The sequence below is a fragment of the Cyprinodon variegatus genome, unplaced genomic scaffold (genome assembly GCF_000732505.1).
Source record: "Cyprinodon variegatus isolate N-32 unplaced genomic scaffold, C_variegatus-1.0 Scaffold520, whole genome shotgun sequence".
Taxonomy (NCBI): domain Eukaryota; kingdom Metazoa; phylum Chordata; class Actinopteri; order Cyprinodontiformes; family Cyprinodontidae; genus Cyprinodon; species Cyprinodon variegatus.
This window is the reverse complement of record NW_015150973.1, coordinates 550,044-569,151: the sequence shown is the minus strand read 5'-3', so window position 1 is coordinate 569,151 and position 19,108 is coordinate 550,044. Positions and strand designations below refer to the sequence as shown.

Genomic DNA, 19,108 nt, shown 5'->3' with positions numbered 1-19,108 from the left:
TGTATTTAATATTAAACTGCACCTGGAGAATAAATAACCAATATGCAGCTATGAACATTTTTACAGTAATGGATATTTGAAATAGCAGCAACATCAGAGATGTGCAAAATGATGGCAGCATGTTATTTAACTAAGGTTAATATCATTACCTTTTCTTTTATTTGTTCATGTTTCTGGTGATTGTCACCTTTATTCCACTCTGTATTCTCATGAGTGTTTTGCACCATTTGTCACAGAACACCATTTGTGTACTCAAGAATTTTAGGGAGGTGTAACTTTTTTTTGGAATTGTGACAGATTAAAAAAAAATCTACAGTTACAAAACACCACAGTTACAATGCACACATGGTTTTGCAACAATAGTTCTGAACCATTTGAAGCAAAAGTGAGAATGTAAGAGGTTTTTGATATGCAACTTGTAGAACAGGATTTGTGTACTTGTACTTAAAATTTGAACAGGTTTAAAAAAAAAAGATTGTAGTTGTGAATTTGTTTTTATTCTACAAATACAAAACTTGGAATGTAACTCTCAACAACTTCAAATTCACACTTACAAAGCACAAATAGTTTTGAAACAAAATAACCTTCTAGGGGATTTACGGAAGAGGATTGGGGCCACTGAAAAAATAAAAAAAAGTTAACTGATTTTTAAATATTATTTTAGTTTAATTTGTGAAAAAAGTCAGAATTCTGACTTTAATCTCAGAATTCTGACAACTAACAAACATGTTAGCATCAAGCCATAGCCACGTCTGTTTTAGAGACTAGCTCTCTTGTTTTAAGGATCTTCTGCTCTTCCATTAATGAAATGGCATCACCAGGGACCCCTTGGGCACGTAAAAAGTTGTCTAATTTCGACATTTTTCACCAATGTGATACAGGCCCTCCCAAACAACTCACATCTTTGTCAGTGAAGCTGAGTGCTCCCACATCTCTTCCTTCATGGTTGCCATCTATGTTAAGATCCAAAATTCTGAGGGTAATGTCAGAATTCTGAGGGTAAGGTCAGAATTCTGGGATTAAAGTCAGAATTTTGAGAGAAAAAAAATCATAATTCTGAGATTAAAGTCAGAATTCTGAGAAAAGAGTCAGAATTCTAAGATTTAAAGTCATAATTCTCAGAAAAATGTCAGAATTCTGAGAAAAAAAGTCATAATTCTCAGATTTAAGTCAGAATTCTGAGAAAAAAAGTCAAAATTCTGAGAAAAAGGTCAGAATTCTGAGAAAAAATTCAGAATTCTGAGATCAAAGTCAGAATTTTGAGAAAAAAAAGTCAGCATTCTGAGATTTAAAGTCAGAATTCTGAGATTAAAGTCAGAATTCTGAGATTTAAAGTCAGCAATCTGAGAAAAATAGTCAGCATTCTGAGATTTAAGGTCAGAATTCTGAGAAAAAAAGTCAAAATTCCGAAATTAAAGTCAGAATTCTGAGATCAAAGTCAGAATTCTGAGATTTAAAGTCAGAATTCTGAGAAAAAAAGTCAGCATTCTGAGATTTAAGGTCAGAATTCTGAGGGAAAAAAAGTCAAAATTCTGAAATTAAGTCAGAATTCTGAGAAAAATTCAAAATTCTGAGATTAAAGTCAGACTACTGACTTTTTTTCTCATATTATTCTGAAATAAAATTTAAAAACCAGTTAACTTTTTTTGTTTTTTCAGTGGCCCCGATTCTCTTCCGTAGTACTACTGTAGTGTGGGGTTAAGGGTTTGCAGCAGATTTTGCAGCAGACCCACATATAGAGGAAACAGCGCTCTGCTGGAGGTGGCAGCGTGTCGGTGCTTGTATCTATCCGAGCTTTGCATTGGTCAGCGGAGGAGGAGGAGGCTGTCCCACCGCAGCTCCTCTTCTAGTTTTTAGTCTGATATTTGAGAGCTGGTAACGCGAACAGGCATGTCTGGAGCTTTTACTCAGTATATTTACTTAAAAGTGAACACCAAAGCAGGCGTGTGTTAAAACTTCTATATCTCAGTTTCACTTTCACATCAAGCCAGCAGGCTTTGGTGAAGCATGAACCGAGCCGCCGCATGAGGAGACATCATGGAGACGAAGAGCAGAGTCCCGCAGGAGTCCTCCTGCTTTAACGGGACTTTTTCCGCGCTAACCGTCAACGATGTGTACGAAATAGCGAAGCTGATCGGAGCCGAGGTGGAGAAGCTGATCGACGGCTACGGCAAAGAGAGCGTGGAGGGTCTGGTTCCGAAGATAGTGAAGGTGCTGGAGCTGCTGGAGAGCTTCGCCTCCACGAGCCAGGCGCGCGCTCTGAAGGAAGAGGAGCTGCTGAAGACCTTCGAGCAGCTGCAGCTCCAACAGCAGAGGAAGCGGGGAGGGAAGGACGGCGACGAGGGCAGCGACAAAAACCAACTACGGGTGAGCTTTAAAGACGGCCACCATTTTGTAAACATTGATGCCAACATATGGAGCAACTGACAGCTTCTGAATCCAGACTGACATGATCCACATCTGCTGAACGTTACTACAACATAAAGCGGTTATTTAAAGTGTATTACACGATAACAACACAATTAAATACCAAATCAAAGTTGGATGTAGGTTCACAATATGTTTTTGTTTTTATTTTTAAGTAGTTATTTGTTTAATTTGCCATTTTTTTCAAAGTTTCCATTAGTGTTGGTTAAATATTCAATAACTTCTTCGTCCAACCATTGGAAAACCGTTATATAAGAAATAAATTAAATAATTTATTTAGTTATATTTATTACATGGCTACTAATGAGGTATATAAGGTATGTCCCCGTTATGATTTCCCGTCTATAACATAATGGCTATGGAAGACCAACTCTGCCATATTTATAAATAAATACAGAAATAAATAAATGCTCAATAAATAAATAAGCATACCATAAACAAATGTAGGCAGAAATTCAATTATACAGTGAGACATAAATGTATATATCTCTTTTAATTAGCTTTCTTATTTATTCGCCTTTGTAATAGTTATTTATTTATTGTCCGTTATAATCTTCAACTTTATTTATTTATTATTAATTTTTTTAAGTACCGGTATGTATTTATGTGCATGATATAGTATTTTTTGTCTGCTTTATTCTTCCTTTGTATTTTTGTACCCTCTTTATTTCTTCAACGCAATTTATTTAATAAATAGTTTTAACACTGTTTATTAAATAAATTATTTATTTTTTTAATGAATAGTGTTGAAGAAATAAAGAGGGTAAAAAAAAATACAAAGGAAGAATAAAAGAGACATGCATATAAATAAATACTTAAAAAATAAATAATGAATAAATAAAGTTGAAGATTATAACGGACAGTAAATAAATAAGGTAAATATTACAAAGGCAAATAAATAAAGAAGCTATTTAAAAGAGATATACATTTATGTCTCACTGTATAGTTTAATTTCTACCTACATTTATTTGTTTATTGTATTTATGGGGGCAATTAATTGAATGCTTATTTATTATTTGAGCATTTATTTATTTATTTCTGTATTTATTTTTAGATATGGCAGAATTGGTCCTCAATAAATGACAAAATAGTATCTCAAAATGTATATGATGTGATTATTATATTATTTGAAAGCAATGAGATTACTTAGTTTGTTACTATAATAGAATAGAATACAATTTAACTTAATCGTCATCACACTGTCACAAGTACTAAGCAACAAAATGTAGCTTGCATTTATCCAGAAGTGCTACACAGGATGTATATATAGTAGTTATTTACATGTGTACAGAGACTATGTATTGTCTATAAATGGTATATATAAACAGAGAGTAATTGTAAGAGGCTGTAAAATAAATAAATTTAGAAACTATATACAGATTATACAGGAAAGTTAGGATATGGATTATATATATATTTTAGTGGGGTTATAATACAGGTAATACAGGAAGTCGAAATTTAAAGTTGCTTGTTGTTAATAATCAGTAAGTCATATCTCTGAAATATTATAAGGCATATTTGCAAAAAAAAAATATGATCTTCAATATATCTATTCATTTTCTAACACGCTTATCCTGAGTAGGGTTGGGAGGGGTGCTGGTGCCTATCTGCAGCTGTCAATGGGCGAGAGGTGGGGTACACCCTGGACAGGTCAGATCAAACAACCATTCACACACACACTCACATATGGGGAGAATTTAGAGAAGCCAGTTAACCTAACAGTCATGTTATTGGAGTGCGGGAAGAAGCCGGAGTACCCGGAGAGAACCCACGCATGCTCAGGGAGAACATGCAAACTCCATGTAGAAAGACCCCGAGCCGGGAATCGAACCCTAAACCTTCTTGCTGCGAGAGAGCAGTGCTACCCAATGTTCCCCTGTGCAGCGCCATCTTCTATATATATATATATATATATATATATATATATATATATATATATATATATATATATATATATATATATATATGCTTATGAAATTGTGTCTGATTATTATTTTTTAGCTCTTTTTTTTCTTACGTTCCTCCCATCTTTCTTTATTATCATACAGCATCGCACATATACAAGTTCATTATGTCACGATAATTAACTTGCGATAATACCACTTGAACAAAACACTACTTTATGACTTAGCTGATCTAGTCATAACTTTAAAAGTCATTATTAGATTGAATCCCAATTATAAATTGGATCAGAGACAGATTATTCATGTTTCTATCAGCTATAATATGATTTGTTAATGAAATAGTATTGCAGGTGTAACATAAACACTCATAAACACTCACTTTAAGGTAGAAATAGCTATGTCAAGAATAAGAGTCTTTGCTGCCGTCTAATAATTTAGAAAACACACTATTAATGTCTTATAACATGATATAGGATAATGAAGCCGTGTTACGGCTACTCTTGCATCAAAATAGTTTCCCAAAAAATCAAAAATTGTCAGAGTAGTCTTAGGAGGAGGTTTTTCAACTCAAAACAAAAAGCACTCATGGAGAATTTTCTTGTCTCAAAAAGGGGTGTTTTCTTTACTTATAAAAAATAACAGAAATATTCTCAGAGTTGACTTACAAAAAAACTCAAGTATAAACGTTAAGTGATGTTCGTTAAAAAAACTGTTATGCTCCTCACTCCTTCAAACAAACAATCAGATCCACCCCATCAACTGCTTCTACTTGTTAATCTCAGCAGGAGGCGGACTGACAAGGAGGAGGATCAAAGCAAAACCAATACATAAACAAATAAACAATAGCTCTACCATTCACACAACCCTAGATTTAACATTAATGATTTAGCAAAAAATAAATGAATCTAATTCTTAATAGGCTCCAACAAGCCGTAAAAGTATCATGCTTTAGTGTGTTAAGTCGATCCATGCATGCCTGTCCTTGCTCCCAATTTAATGAGCTTTAAACAAAACACACAAAAGAAAAAAAACAAATCATTCTTGGAAGAGCTCTGAGGTGTGGTGATTACTTGGCAGTTTGACATGCCTTGGCAATGATACAAAGACGGCACACCCTCTGTGATGTCATACAGCGAAAGCTCCTGATCCCTTAATGTTTAACAGCTTCTATACATGCTGAAGAACATTGGATATTAAGTTACTCATGTTTTTTTTTTTATTTTATATTTCTCCTAATCGTGGAGCAGGAGCTGCAGCAGAAGGAGGAAGAGTGGAAGAGGAGATGTGAGGAGCTACAGGTCCAGGTGCAACAGCTGCAGGAGGACAGGAAGGAGCTCCAGAGCAGGCTGGATGGCTCCAGTGCTCAGGAAGGTATGTTTGAATACTTTAACAACCTAAAGTCTTCCTAAAGTTCTGCTTTAAACTCTCTTTTTTTGTGAAATAAGTAAATAAATAAATTCTTCTGCATCTTTTTGCTTTGCTCCACCCAAGTAAAACCACCTCCAGGGCTTGTGGTCGCTCTGTTCTCGTCATAATCTTAAGTTATGCTGGTGTGTGTAGCAGACTCAGCCGTATGGAAATTTATCAGATGTTAACGGAACAGATTCAAAACAGCGGTTTAACTGTAAGGCCTGCATGCTGATCCTGAAAGCAGTCTGACCGGTTAACACACCATGTGTGCACAGCACATACTCTGCTCTGTGAAAATATGTTTACCAGTTCAACATAAAGAGGAGGCCCACACGGGATAGGAGATAGGATCTAAAAAATTAACTCCTTATAGTTATTATGGCTCCACATTGATTATAGACTCTGATCATTTATTTGTAGAATTAATTTATCATTGAAGCTCAAAACAATAATCCAGGCCACTGGTTTTACAGTTATTTTGAGATTTTACTCTTTTCTCATACTTCGTCAAAAGTATATATAGTGTTTGATTAATAGTTCGATTTCCAGTCCTTTTTGGAAGCTCCTCACAATAATAAACAAGCTAAAAAGTTAATAACTGCTCATTAGAACAAGTTTTAGGGATATAATATGTAATAATGAGGGCTATAAGCATCTGATTAGAGATGTGTATTATATAAATTCAATTAACCTGAAAACTAAATAAAAATAAGAGTATGATTTAATTGTAACACACTTTAATCATAAAGCACCAAAAGCAGTGTACGGATTTTTGTTTTTCTTTGTTGCAGAAAAGCAAAAGTGGAACCTAATTATATGAGTGAAAGTGAAAACTAATTATGCTTCTATGTTTTATGCTGCTGTAGCTAATATCAAACATCAAACTTAATGTTTGTTGAAATGAGCTGGTGTTAAATTTCCTTACCCCTCCTTTTTTGTTTGATGTTTCTAAATTTAAAAGTGAAACCGCTATCATCCCTGTTTTCTATTCTGGTTGAGCAGGTCTGAGGTGGAGTGTCTCCAACATGCATTATAATAAGCTGTGAAGATGTTTTTAATTAGTCAGCGGCAGGTTGTCTCTGTATGTTTTGGATCTACGCCATGTGAGACAGGAGAAAGTTGAACCCATGCTGCTGAGACCGTTTGAACTCAGACTTTCTAACCTTTGTTTCTTACCTTAATGCAGCCCCAGCATGTTTAAAGTCAGGGTCAGTTAATTGAAATATGACCAACAGAACTGTATTTTACTTTAACTTTTACCTGTGTGCTGTTTTTATGTTTCTGTGCTCAGTTTTAGACAACAACCTAGATGTTTCAGTTTGGAAACACTGCAGTACTATGGTGATGAATAGAGTTATTTGTGGTATGTTTGTATTAGCTTTGCGTCAAAAGGCTCTTTGACAAAGAGTTTGTTAGTTTTGGTTACTGGGAATTTTTAAAGCAGACTGATAACTTTTCACTAAAATATATTTTGCTTATGTCACAGTTCAGATGGAAGAATGACATAATAATGAAAAAAACTTCTCTATTATTAAGGCTTAAAGTAGGTTGTTTTGTAATGGCTGCAAAAAACGGAAGAAGAAACAATTGAAAACGACGCCCCTTTTTGAACCTTTGTTTTCATCTGCCTCTAACGCGCATGTGTTTGTTGTATTTTTAGACCGTAATCACAGGCAGGAGCGGCAGGTGATGCTGAAGCTGAAGGAGGTGGTGGACAAGCAGAGAGATGAGCTGAGGGCTAAAGTCCAGGAGATCGCTACAGTCTCCAAAGAGGTGGAGGCGGTAAGACACAGATCTCACTGATTACAGGCTGACAGATTTTTATCGAAGGACGAAGAAAGGCCTGAAAGAGCAGCCAAAGTGCAACAAAAAAAGTTTTGAAGCACCATCAATAATGATAGAGATCAGTTTAAAACACCAGAGGAAGGTCTGGTTCCCTCATAGTAAAGCATACATTCACAAATGTTTTATGAGACTAGTTAGTAAAATGTGGGCACTGGATGAGGGAGGGTATGTGTATGGTTATAAAAAAGATTGATCTGTTGCTGGTAGCAGATTTCAGGCATGTCTAGGCGTAGTTTTCACCCACACAGTTTCTCTGTGTGTCTGTGTGTGTATATACATATTCTGAAATGATTGCTTGCATGTGTCTCTGCGTCTGTCGGGACACACTCATCACATGATTTATACAGCAGCCAAATATGGGTGTGTTTGTTAATGCTTAACTTGTTGCTCCCAATCAGTCGACATAAAGGATAAGAAAAAACAAAAAACAAAAAAGAAAACCTTAAATGTCAATCTCACGGAGTTTAGCTCATGACGTTTTCTGCTGATTTTATCTCAGTGTTTTTAAAATAGTTGTCCTTTAAACTGAATGCATCTGTTTGGACATTGTATGGTTTATGGGTTAACCTGGTGCTTCAAGCAGGGATTATGTTTAAATGTCATCTACATAGTTGAGCTATGAAATTTCCCCCATGCAGTCACAGCTCAGGATTATTCTGGAATAATTTAATTCCACTATTCCCTAATTCCAGTATTTGGGGAATGTCCTACTGTCCTACTTTTCTACTTGTTTCTGTTCTGCCATCTTTCTCTGTTTCCTAAGTCCTTCCTTCCTTCCTTCCTTTCTTCCTTCCTAGAAAACTGGTTGTTCTCAGAGAGAAAAGCAAACACCTGTGCGATTGTTCAGGTTGTCCTTTCACACCGGCATGTGTGTTCATGTCTCTGCAGCTCCAGGAGCAGTTGGACCGCTTCATGAAAATGAACGCAGAGCTGCGGCACAAGCAGAATGTGCTTCAGACGCAGCTGACGAGCATCGTGGAGAGGAAGGCCGACTTGGAGACCGACCTTAAGGAGAAAAACAAGGAGATAGAACGGCTCCAAACACAGCTGAATAGCGTCAATGGGCACAGCCCTGTATGTCGTCCTCTTACGTAATATTATTCAAGTTTTTATATGTTATAGTAAAAAAAAGACAGTTTAGGTGTTATGTCGAGAGCTTTGTTGGAATAACATCAGTGTGTTGGTTAAAAAGAGTGAGCCAAACCCCAAAATCAATATAATGGGTTTTATTTTCATACATGCAGATTTGTTGTGAAGAATTAATTCTTCATTTATTTCAAATTATTAGTAAAGTTGAAATTTGAGCGTTTAACTGTAGAAAATAAAGTCAAATTCCTTTTTTTGTGCACATGATATTGGCTAAAAAGCTGATTCTGACCCTGATTTCGGAAAAAATAAAACAGTTTTTAATAATCAGGAAAATGGAATATTAAGCAGTTTCAAAAACATTTACTGTGTGCACTTCACTTATCAGTCAAAGGCTTCTCCTGAAAAAACTATGACACCATTTATCTGTTTCCTGTGGAGAATTTCAACCTCTTATTAAAACTATTTTGGCCTGAGTTAGACATCTTCTAATTGCTTCAGCACTCATGATGCCTGTAAACCTTGCTTCCTTCTTCAGTCCATTCACTTAATAGTTTTATGTTATGTCTGATGTAACTAGGTCACATTTGTGTTATTGTTGATTTAGGAAAAATAATTTTAAACAAGAAAAAAGATTAAAGTTCTAAAAACTTTCTTAGACATAAAACAGCAGAGGAAGGAAGAGAGTCTAGGTAAAATTAACATCTATCTTCTTTGGATTTGATTACTTATTTTATGATATATTTATTGAGTCTCTTTCATCCCATCAGCCCAGTCCGCACCAAACAGTACAGTCGACAAAAAAGTCGACCCAACAGCCAACCACTGAGAAGAACGACCCCGATCAGCCATGCTTCACAAAGAAAGAGGTGCGGGACATTTTGTTTGAGAGGAACGAGCTGAAAACCAACCTCTTCCTGGTGCAGGAGGAGCTCAACTACTATCAGCGGTGGGTCTAAAAAAAGACATTAACGAACATAGGTGTTGAATTTATGTGAAGCAGAAATCAGAACTGTCTTTTTTTTATTGCAGGGAAATTTTAAATGAGGAGAGGTGCCCAGGCTTTCTTCTGGAAGCGGTCCGGTCAGCGATCAAAAAGCGAAGGAAGCTGATAAAGGCAAAGATGCTGGGGATTCCTCTGAGTGACTGCAGCATCAGGTATCTCTCATCCCTCTTTTGCAAAAACAAACACTAAATGTGTTTAGGTAAGAATGTGGGGTGTTTGTTTTGTCTTCAGTGACGAGGAAGAGACAAGTTCTCTGTACGGGCAGACAGAAGTGGACGGCTCAGAGGTGGACGGACCGACCAAACCAGCCGAGTCACGCATTCGAAACCTGTAAGTGAGAAACAATCTGCAAAAACAAAACAAAAACAAAAAAAAATCTCACAATTTTCACAGTGAGCTGCAAACGCATTCACATCTGTAGAACTTATCTATCTTTTGATTAGCATGAACTCTGATATCGCTAAAGGAAACCTTTTTAAAGTGTGACAAAATTTGATAAAAGTTCAAGTTGATGTATTTTTAATGTGACTTTGCAACGGTAAGAATGCAAAGAAATAAAATGCATTCCCCCTAAAAGACACAGCGACATGATCTTCACCAGCTCCACTCTTCTAATGATTGGCCAATCCAGGTCTATATTTAGCTGTAATCCCTGACTGCGTGTCCTGACCTGAGGCATGTGTCTCTCTCTCTCTCTGTCCTGCTGCAGCTTCGGCTTTCTGACGCGTTCAGGCAGCAGCAGGAGTCCCACCCAAATGAGCAGCTCTCCCTCCAGCTGGGAAATCCTGGACGAATCCGAGGCGAGCGAAGAGCCAGAGCAACAGCTGGCTTCTTAACTCTGCATTGAGATTACGTCGTGCTCTTCAGCCACTCCTGTTCTCATTCTGAAGCTCGTTGCACAGACTGGGAACTTTAAGGCATTTCTAACGCAAAGGTCTAATAGCAAGCCATTGACTTTCTCACTTTGCAGTTCTGTTTCAATTTTGCTCAGTCGGAGCTTCAACATTGCACAAACGGTACAGAGTATACAGCAGGAGGCACTTTTGGAATCCCTATTTTTTATGGTTCAGAAATTAAAACAATCAGCGGGATATAAATATATTTGTTTTAAAAACATTTAAATGTTTTAGATTTTGAGAAATATACCGTATTATATTTTTATATATTTATCATCTGATTTTTTTGTTTTTGTTTTTGCTATAACCAAAGAAAAGAGCATTTAATGTTAGTAAATTAACATCCAGATAGTCCAATATAATGGAGGGATTGTGTTTTTTTAGTATGGTCGAAGGTGTCAGAGGAAGTTCTCATCTGTTCCACATGGGGGCATTTTTTATAAAAGGTGAATACAGGTTGTCCTTAACCCTCTGTTAGAGTTTAGAGTTTACTTTAGTACTTTTCAGTATTTTAAGCACTTTTATCCATAGGGAAGATTCTACTCCTTACGCCTTAATTAACCATTTACATTATTACAGATGCCTTTTCCTACGCAGTCATTAATTATCTAAACTGAACAACAGTATAGCCTGCTGTGTTTTTTTTTAACATTGAAGCCATATTAATCTGTGATTGGCTGTCCTTCTTGTCAAGATTTTATGCATATTTTCAAACAAGCCTGTTCCAGCCAACATGATGTCACTGCTCTTCCCCTCCTCTAAATGCACTACTCAGAGGGTTAATGTCTTTGAGGGACACTGAGTGAACCACCCCTGAAATAAATGTTTGGAGTTTATTTCTTGTAACGATTATTTCAGGAGGAATTAACGATTTGGATGTTAAGTGACTGCAAAATTCAGTTTTTCAATAAAAAAATCATGCACTGAAAAACTGAAATTGCTTTATCTGCGTCTTTTGTTCTTTGTGAAGACTGAGCACTTTTTAAATGAAATGTAGTCGCCATGACTAAAGATGTCTTCATCATCTCCAGGAAGGCAATGGATTCTGGGAAAAGGTGAACCCCATCATGTGTGTATGTGTTTGAATCATTCTTTTAAAAGCCCTGCGTCTGGCATGAATAGAAGGAAATGGCTCCGACTTCCCGAGGAAACGTGGAGAGGAAACTTTGGGGGGGGGGGTGCTTTGACCTCTATGGCTGCACCGGAGCCACAAGAAGACTCACCGGACAGGGAAGCAGGCAGGCAGGGAGAGAGGGAAGGGTGGAGGGTGAGTAGAGAAGTGAGGCAGAAAGATATTTGTTCCCAGACGCAGGAGTTTTTTAGCACTGGGTTCTGAGTGAAGATGAGGTTTCTCCGAGCTCTGAGCGTTCTGCTCTGCTGCTCCCTGTCCTCTGCACAGACACTGGATCCTGGTGGGAGAAATGTTTGCAAGGATTCAAGGTAGGCTTCACCTGTTTCATCCCTCCTTGTTTTACAGGGGAGCAGCACATATCTGTAGGAGGCTGTGCCGTTTTCGGCATTACTGACTAACTTAGAAAAGTAGAGAAAGTTAAGAATTTAAGAGCCATAAAGAAAGTATTCCCTAAACTTTTTTATCCATTTATTTCCACAAAGCTGGGTCTTACACTGTTATAACCTGAAAACAGGCTTGTTTAGCCCCATTTCTTTTTTCTGTAAATTTTTTTATTTTATGAGGCTTTTTTTATCATATCACAAATATTCAGGGACTCCTCTACACTGTTGTGTTGCACTGGATGGCGCCAGCAGGGAAAAGAGTGCACTATAGGTGAGCCTGTGTGACCTTAAGCTGGGTCTTAACCTTCTAGGTTGGGTTGGTTCGTTCTTTATGTTTCTGCTGTCTGTGTTTTTGTCTTCAGCTCTCTGTGAAGGTGAACAAATGTGTCTTGAGAATGAGATCTGTGTGTTTCCTGGAGTATGCCGCTGCCCACCTGGGTACTATGGAGCTCAGTGTAAAACACGTGAGTTGCTACAAAAAGCAGCAGATGTTTGGTACCTTTTTAACAATATGGTAGAGGTTGCGATGAAGAAAGGACAAATGCTGTCAGAAATGAAGAGATATGTAATAGTAAAAGTGTAATGTGTGTTTAATTGCATAAAATCAATGGTGAAATCATTTATATGACCACAAAGTAAAATCAAACACCTTAAATTACCTGTGATGGTGGTGTATGTTGAAAGTACAGTTTTATTTCAACAGTTATTTAATCCAATTTTATAGAGTTCCATATGTATGAGGTGCCTAAAATATGTATATGTGTCTATGTAAATTTTTACTTGAAGTTAAAACAGAAGGGGTGAGTCAATATATATATAAAGAGTGGAATAATTCAAAATAAGATTAATGGAATAAATTATTAATAGATTATTTGGACCGGAAAAGAAAAATCACAGAGGAAACAACTCTTTCCCCCCCCCATCTTCTTATATGAAAATAAAGCCTAAATTGGCTGTCGCTAGGTATATTTTACAGTTTGACACTGGGATATTTTATCGCATTTTGAGGGTTCAGAAGTATATTTATATATATGGAGTCAGCACCACTTTAACAGCTGACTGTTAAAGTGGGGTAGTGGAGTACAAAGTAGTAAATTGTAATACATTCAATAAGAGTGAAATCAAAATGAGATAAAAACAAATTTGAAGTCCCAGAGACATAAAGAAGCTTTACTCTATATTTGGTCAAAAATGTAGTGTCATTATTAAATTTATTGGTCAATAAGTAAAAATTAAATGCATTAATGATAAAAAAAAAACACTTGCACCTAAAATAGATATAAGGAAATTATTTATTCCACTTAAACTGACATAAGCAAGACATTTCACCCAGTCAGGATTAGAAAAACAGATGAGGTCGCCATGTGAAAGATTTAGGCCTCTACATTTATTGCATATTTCACTGCCATCGTCATTCCCCCATTATTTATGAGGTGATTTGAACCAGACTCAAGTCCCAGATTTGGTTACTTTAGATTTAATTTGGTCAAATTAGAAAAGATTGACCACTTGACTGACTTGAGTACTAATATCTTTTGACTTGATTTGGGTTCTATTGTCTTTACTTCAAATGTTGTGATGGTCTCATTAAAGCAAAAGAAAAATATTCCACCACCAAGTTGAAAATAAAATATTGATCCTGAATGTTTGCTTCCTCAGTTCAATAATGAATCAGGGGTTACTCATTATAATTTGCTAAATCCTTGTGTAGAACTTGGACTGGACTTCAAACTTGTTAGTGTTTTCTTAAAGGTATTGTGGAGGATTTATACGAATTTTTCAAAAGACCCCACCCTCTCTACTTTAAAAAAAAAAAATGCACATGCACAACCCTGTACCCGCTCCCGTGAGGGAACGCCTATTAAACTCGTGCGAGATCATGCACGAGCCCATTTCTCCTCGAGGCGGTGCGGGGAACCCAATGATAAGACGGTCGCTTGGAAGGATCTCATCTCACCAACATTTGCATATAAAAAAAGCTTTCCCTCAAATAAGACTACTGGTAGATTAAAAAATCATGACATGCTTGTAATTGTGTGTGTGTGTGTTAGGCAGTGAGAAGTTGAATGTGTTTAAGGGCTAAATAAGGATCTGTGTTCACCGTATAACTTCTAACGATGCAAATTATAAAATAAAAACTTATTATCCCAGGAATATTACAATATAGAGGTAGATAACTTTTACCAGCAGTGTTGTGAAATAGATTTTTCCAAATAGCATGCCAAACTTTACCTGTCGAGTAGAAACTTTGAAACCACGGCATCAGTGGGAAGCCCGACCTGTGCTTTTATTGTACGCCATCATTTAAAAGAATCTCTGGTCTTGTTTCTCTCTTCTGAGGCCTTTCTTTTCTTCTCATACACTTCGTAGAAAATTTTTCTCTTACGACCCTTAGCCATTTTCAAAGAACCGTGGTGCGCATGCACAGAAAAAGATAGCTGACTGGGGACGAGCACGTACGTCAACATATCACCAGAATGATTGACAATTAGAGGATCATTTATCTTGATGATCCATCTGATAAAGAACATCCTCCACTATACTTTTAGGATTTGAATATAAAGAATTGAGGCATTGAGACCTGATGGATAAAATGACTTGTTACTATTCTGCAGAAAAGTTGCAACTCAAAGCTGTAAAAGCAACTTTTTGTATAAACTTTATTGTCAAATTGACTTTAGATATTGAAAGGTTGGTTTTCATGTAGTCATACCTGATACACAGCAAACTCTTGGTTCATAATGTTAAATGTCAATATTTGACCCATAAACCATCCATTTATTTTAACACTGAAATATTCAGTTTATTTTTGGGAAAAACCTTCAAACGTGATGAAATATGGATGCTGTAAAAAGGTTTGTAAATAATCCCTGATCTGTTTTGTTGTGAACATGAGGCTGTCCTCCTGAGTTCTGGGCGTCAGACTGCCGTCAGGTGTGTCCATGCTACCCTCATGGCCACTGTAATGCTGTCACCGGCGAGTGTACATGCAACCCCACCCGCTGGGGCCCGCTTTGCCAGAACACCTGCAAGTGCACTCGCAATGGCCACTGCCACCCCGTCATGGGAAACTGCATCTGCGATGAAGGCTGGTGGTCCCCGACCTGCTCCAAACCATGCCAATGCTCCAGCATTGGATCTCTGGGCTCCAGCTGTGACCCGCTAACAGGCCGCTGCCAGTGTCGCAGGGGATACTGGGGGATTAGATGTCAGGCCAGTTGCAACTGTAACCAGTCTCCATGTAATGAGCGGACCGGCGTGTGCGAATGTGAGGCGGGCTCCTGGGGATCCAGCTGTGACAGGAAATGTAACTGTGACCTGCTGCACAGCAGCTGTGACCCGGTGTCTGGGCAGTGCCTCTGCCAACCAGGTTATACAGGGGTTTCATGCAACCACCCTTGTAAAGCTGGGGACTATGGCAGCAGCTGTAATATGAGGTAAATGATTATTTTAAGCCTGTTTGTTTCCATGTTAGACATGTCATAACTCCAACTCCTGCCTCTAGATGTGGCCACTGTAAAGACAACCAGCCATGTTCGTCCACTGATGGTGCCTGTGCTGCCTGTGAACCCGGCTGGAACGGCACGCGGTGTGACCGCCCCTGCGCCTCTGGGTGGTACGGTGATGGCTGCAGGGATAAGTGCCCAAAGTGCTGGAATAATGAACCCTGTGATCCAATAACAGGGAAATGTTTGAGATGTGACCCTGGAAGGACGGGAGCCAGGTATAAAAGGGTTTCTGAACTAAAATCAAATTCAGGGCCTTTCATATTGGAGAATAAAAACATTTTCTTATGCATTGGGGTTTTTATATCTTCTCGTGTTTGATATAGTGGGAAAGTGACATATTACGGTTTACCTTTACACAATAACAGTAAAAAAATAAGATTAAAGAATTATTAGTAGCAGACCGACCATAGCAAGAGCGTTTACCCTGGATTTTTTAATTTTTATTTTTGTTCTTTTTAAATGGACCAATACAAATTTGAAGTTAAATATAATCTTCACTAATAAAAATCCAACAAGAGGCAAATAGAGACAAGAAAGGTTTAAAAAAGATAAGCTGACCACCAGTGGTTATAGTAACTAGGAGAGAACGAAGAGTCATTCGTATTTTTACAGATTTTAGAGATCCACACTGAAAAGATTATTTTAAAAATGAATATATTGTGGCATACATAGCAGATTATTATTTCAAAGGTACCACAACACCCAGTAAATCCTAAATATAAAGCCGTTTTTCTTGTTTTTTTGTGGGTCCAGCCCCCAATGTTCTGGGGGTTCAGCCTGTGACTTTCAAAAGTGTACCTGATAATAAAAATAAAAAAACTTCACCAATTAATCTCACAGTTTTAGTGGTACATTTAATTATACAATGGTATAATTAATTATTTTTTGCACTTCATTACTTGCAATTAGAATAATGACATGATAAAGTATGAAACAATTCAATGATACCTTTAAGAATCTAAACAGAATTTTAATGTTAAATTTTATTTATTTCACTCAACATTTATCTATTATTTTAATAGGACATTCTTATTCATTCATTATACAATGCACTTATTTAACTTATTTTGTACCTCTTTGGTCTACATACACCAGGGTCACATAATGATGATCTTGAAATCCTCCTCCCTAAATTGGTGTCTCATTACACCCTGTTGGTTCCTTTAATTCAATTTTTTTTTTTACCTCTGCTCTAATGCTGTCTAAGAAAGAGAGGGAATTACAAACAAGTGGACTCTTTTAATACTGAAAGCTCTTCTCTAGGCAATTTGTTGCCCAGGATTTAATTAATGTTGGCAGAATTAAAGAAGCTGAAAATTAGAATATTAACCAATTTTCTTCCCTTTAATTAGACTGTACCTTCGTTCTTCTGTCATCTAGAATCCCACAAATATAGTGAGGTTTTTTGTTGGAATATAAAAAAATACTTGAGGGGAATTAATATTATTTTCACTTGAATAACAGGGGTTTTTGTTTTTGGTTTTTTTTTCGAAAATGATGGTGGCTGCATCTGCTTTATTGCAATAAAACAGTTTAGAAATGCACATTACTAGCATATACAGTCTGAATGAATGCTATCTATATAATTAGCTCTATTTATTGCATGTTAGACAGTTCTTTGCACTAGTGATATTAAGTACTGTACTTCTGTGCTAACAATAAATTAGTGCTATATTGTGCATCCCTAATGGACATGCAGCTTTGTCTGCCTGTTGTAGACAGTAGAGAATATGAAGTTATATTCTAGATCTTAACTTTGTTCTACTTATGACCCCACCAGGTGTGAGGAGCTCTGCTCTGATGGGAGATATGGAGACGGCTGCCACTTCCTGTGCAGTCAGTGCTTTCAGGGCAAATGCCATCATGTGACAGGAAGATGTGTCTGTAGCCCTGGTTTCCAAGGAGACAGGTAAGCTGTCAGACCTGAATATAGATTTTTTTGCTTTTTTAGAAATAAAGAAATGACTTCACAAACTCACACACAGTGCAACACAATCATCCACACTCATGTTTATTTTGTCTTTTTAATCGCTAACAACATACCAGGGGCTTATTAATACCTTTTTTGGATAATGAAGCCAATATTTGATTAACCTGAAAATAGATTTGAACCATCGATCAATGTTAAAAGCACAGGTCAAATAACTGGATCAGTAACGGTTTCGAAATGGAGCCCTGGACGAGTCCCTTCAACCAATTCTGGAGACTTGATTAACTCATCTACTCATGTTAATGGATCAGTTAACAGATAAGATATTCATTTTTAATCTAGTACTTCTTCTAAACCCTACCACATGTTGCCCTGGGTGATTTGTCATATTGTCACTCCAACCCAACAATATCTCTGGTTTTTATGTTTGGCAACATGTCCATCAGTATATGCAAATCAGTAATAGCTCCATTGCAAGATCAAGGATTATTCTAATCTAAAAATGAACAAAGGATGAATTTTTTCTTTTCTGTTGGTAGAATATTCTCTATCACTGTGTATATTTAGGTGGTTTAGAATAAATGAACTATCATAAATTGGCAAACTGATATCTGATCTGACTACTGAAACGCAGTTAGTTCATTAAAGAGTTACAGAAAACATTTTTTAATTTCACCTGTCAGATGCACTAGAGTGAAACAAGTCGACTATAATGACAAAGGAAATTGATACATCATTTCTGTTACTAATGGAGCTCTTATTACTACAGGAAGTTCTTCCTCACTATCGTTTATAAATTGATCAATTTATCATTTTCATTTACATTTTTTCTGTTTTAGCACAAAAGTATTTCCAAAGACGGTGATGCTTAGCAGCCAAATGCTCCAAATGTACCAAAACAAACTCCACTGCTGTAGACTTAAGATTATCTTATAAAATATGTTTTTTTTGTGCAGTTTATTAAATCACATTCTACTTTATCATCAAAATATGCAATACTTATTTATCTCAAAGTTTAAACTTCTGGAGAAGCAGGCAACATTGGATTACATTCACTTCATTTCTTCCTATAACAATAATTATCATTATCACATTAGTTTTTGGTTTTAATCATGTTTGGTCATTCAACAATCTCTGAATTTAGAGACATTTATGAATTTAAGACATATTGCTGTGATTTCTGATTTCCAGCTGTAACAGCACCTGTCCCGCTATGATGTTTGGGGCCAACTGCTCGTCCCTCTGTGACTGTGGAGAGGGAGTCAGCTGCAACGCCGTCACAGGGGCCTGTCCCTCCAGTATGTAAAGCTACTCACAGCATCTTTCTTTGGTTTGCCTTTGAGCCTAAAGGTCAACTCTTTTGTTCATGCAGGCGGTAGAGGGGCTGTGCTTGCAGGCGTGCTGGTTCCTTTGTTCCTGCTGTTTGTTGCTGTGCTGTGCTGCTGCCTGTGTTGTGGAGGAGGTCCTACTGATGGAAAAAACAGGTTTCTTCCCCACTGGCATTCACAAATATTACATATTTGCATTGTTTTACTGGATTTTTTGCCATCAGGGTCTAAGACTTTTAACAAAAGGATGCA

General features: G+C 37.0%; 2 protein-coding genes across 3 annotated transcripts in view; both read left to right on the top strand.

The window, feature by feature from the left end:
• Positions 1-1,826: 1,826 nt before the first annotated feature.
• On the top strand, positions 1,827-11,496 carry LOC107095006 (RILP-like protein 1). The gene is made up of 8 exons (XM_015390956.1): positions 1,827-2,367; positions 5,579-5,702; positions 7,402-7,523; positions 8,475-8,660; positions 9,443-9,621; positions 9,705-9,830; positions 9,910-10,008; positions 10,388-11,496. The coding sequence occupies exons 1-8, from the start codon at positions 2,038-2,040 to the stop codon at positions 10,512-10,514; spliced, it is 1,293 nt and encodes a 430-aa protein (XP_015246442.1). The 5' UTR covers positions 1,827-2,037; the 3' UTR covers positions 10,515-11,496.
• A 319-nt stretch (positions 11,497-11,815) lies between these two features.
• The window catches only part of scarf1 (scavenger receptor class F member 1), a 10,409-nt gene continuing 3,116 nt past the window's right edge, over positions 11,816-19,108 (top strand). For both annotated transcript variants that reach the window (XM_015390980.1, XM_015390981.1), the window contains exons 1-8: positions 11,816-12,014; positions 12,299-12,360; positions 12,452-12,553; positions 14,986-15,526; positions 15,595-15,813; positions 17,379-17,507; positions 18,720-18,826; positions 18,901-19,012. In XM_015390980.1, the coding sequence (XP_015246466.1) occupies positions 11,917-12,014; positions 12,299-12,360; positions 12,452-12,553; positions 14,986-15,526; positions 15,595-15,813; positions 17,379-17,507; positions 18,720-18,826; positions 18,901-19,012 (1,370 nt within the window). In that variant the 5' untranslated portion in view covers positions 11,816-11,916. The remainder of the gene's footprint in view (positions 12,015-12,298; positions 12,361-12,451; positions 12,554-14,985; positions 15,527-15,594; positions 15,814-17,378; positions 17,508-18,719; positions 18,827-18,900; positions 19,013-19,108) is intronic.

Excerpts from the sequence above, each read along its gene's own strand:
- LOC107095006 (XM_015390956.1), top strand. The coding sequence starts at position 2,038 with ATGGAGACGAAGAGCAGAGTCCCGCAGGAGTCCTCCTGCTTTAACGGG. Across the intron at positions 8,661-9,442 it reads GCGTCAATGGGCACAGCCCT|CCCAGTCCGCACCAAACAGT; the intron begins GTATGTCGTCCT and ends TCATCCCATCAG. Across the intron at positions 9,622-9,704 it reads GAGCTCAACTACTATCAGCG|GGAAATTTTAAATGAGGAGA; the intron begins GTGGGTCTAAAA and ends TTTTTATTGCAG.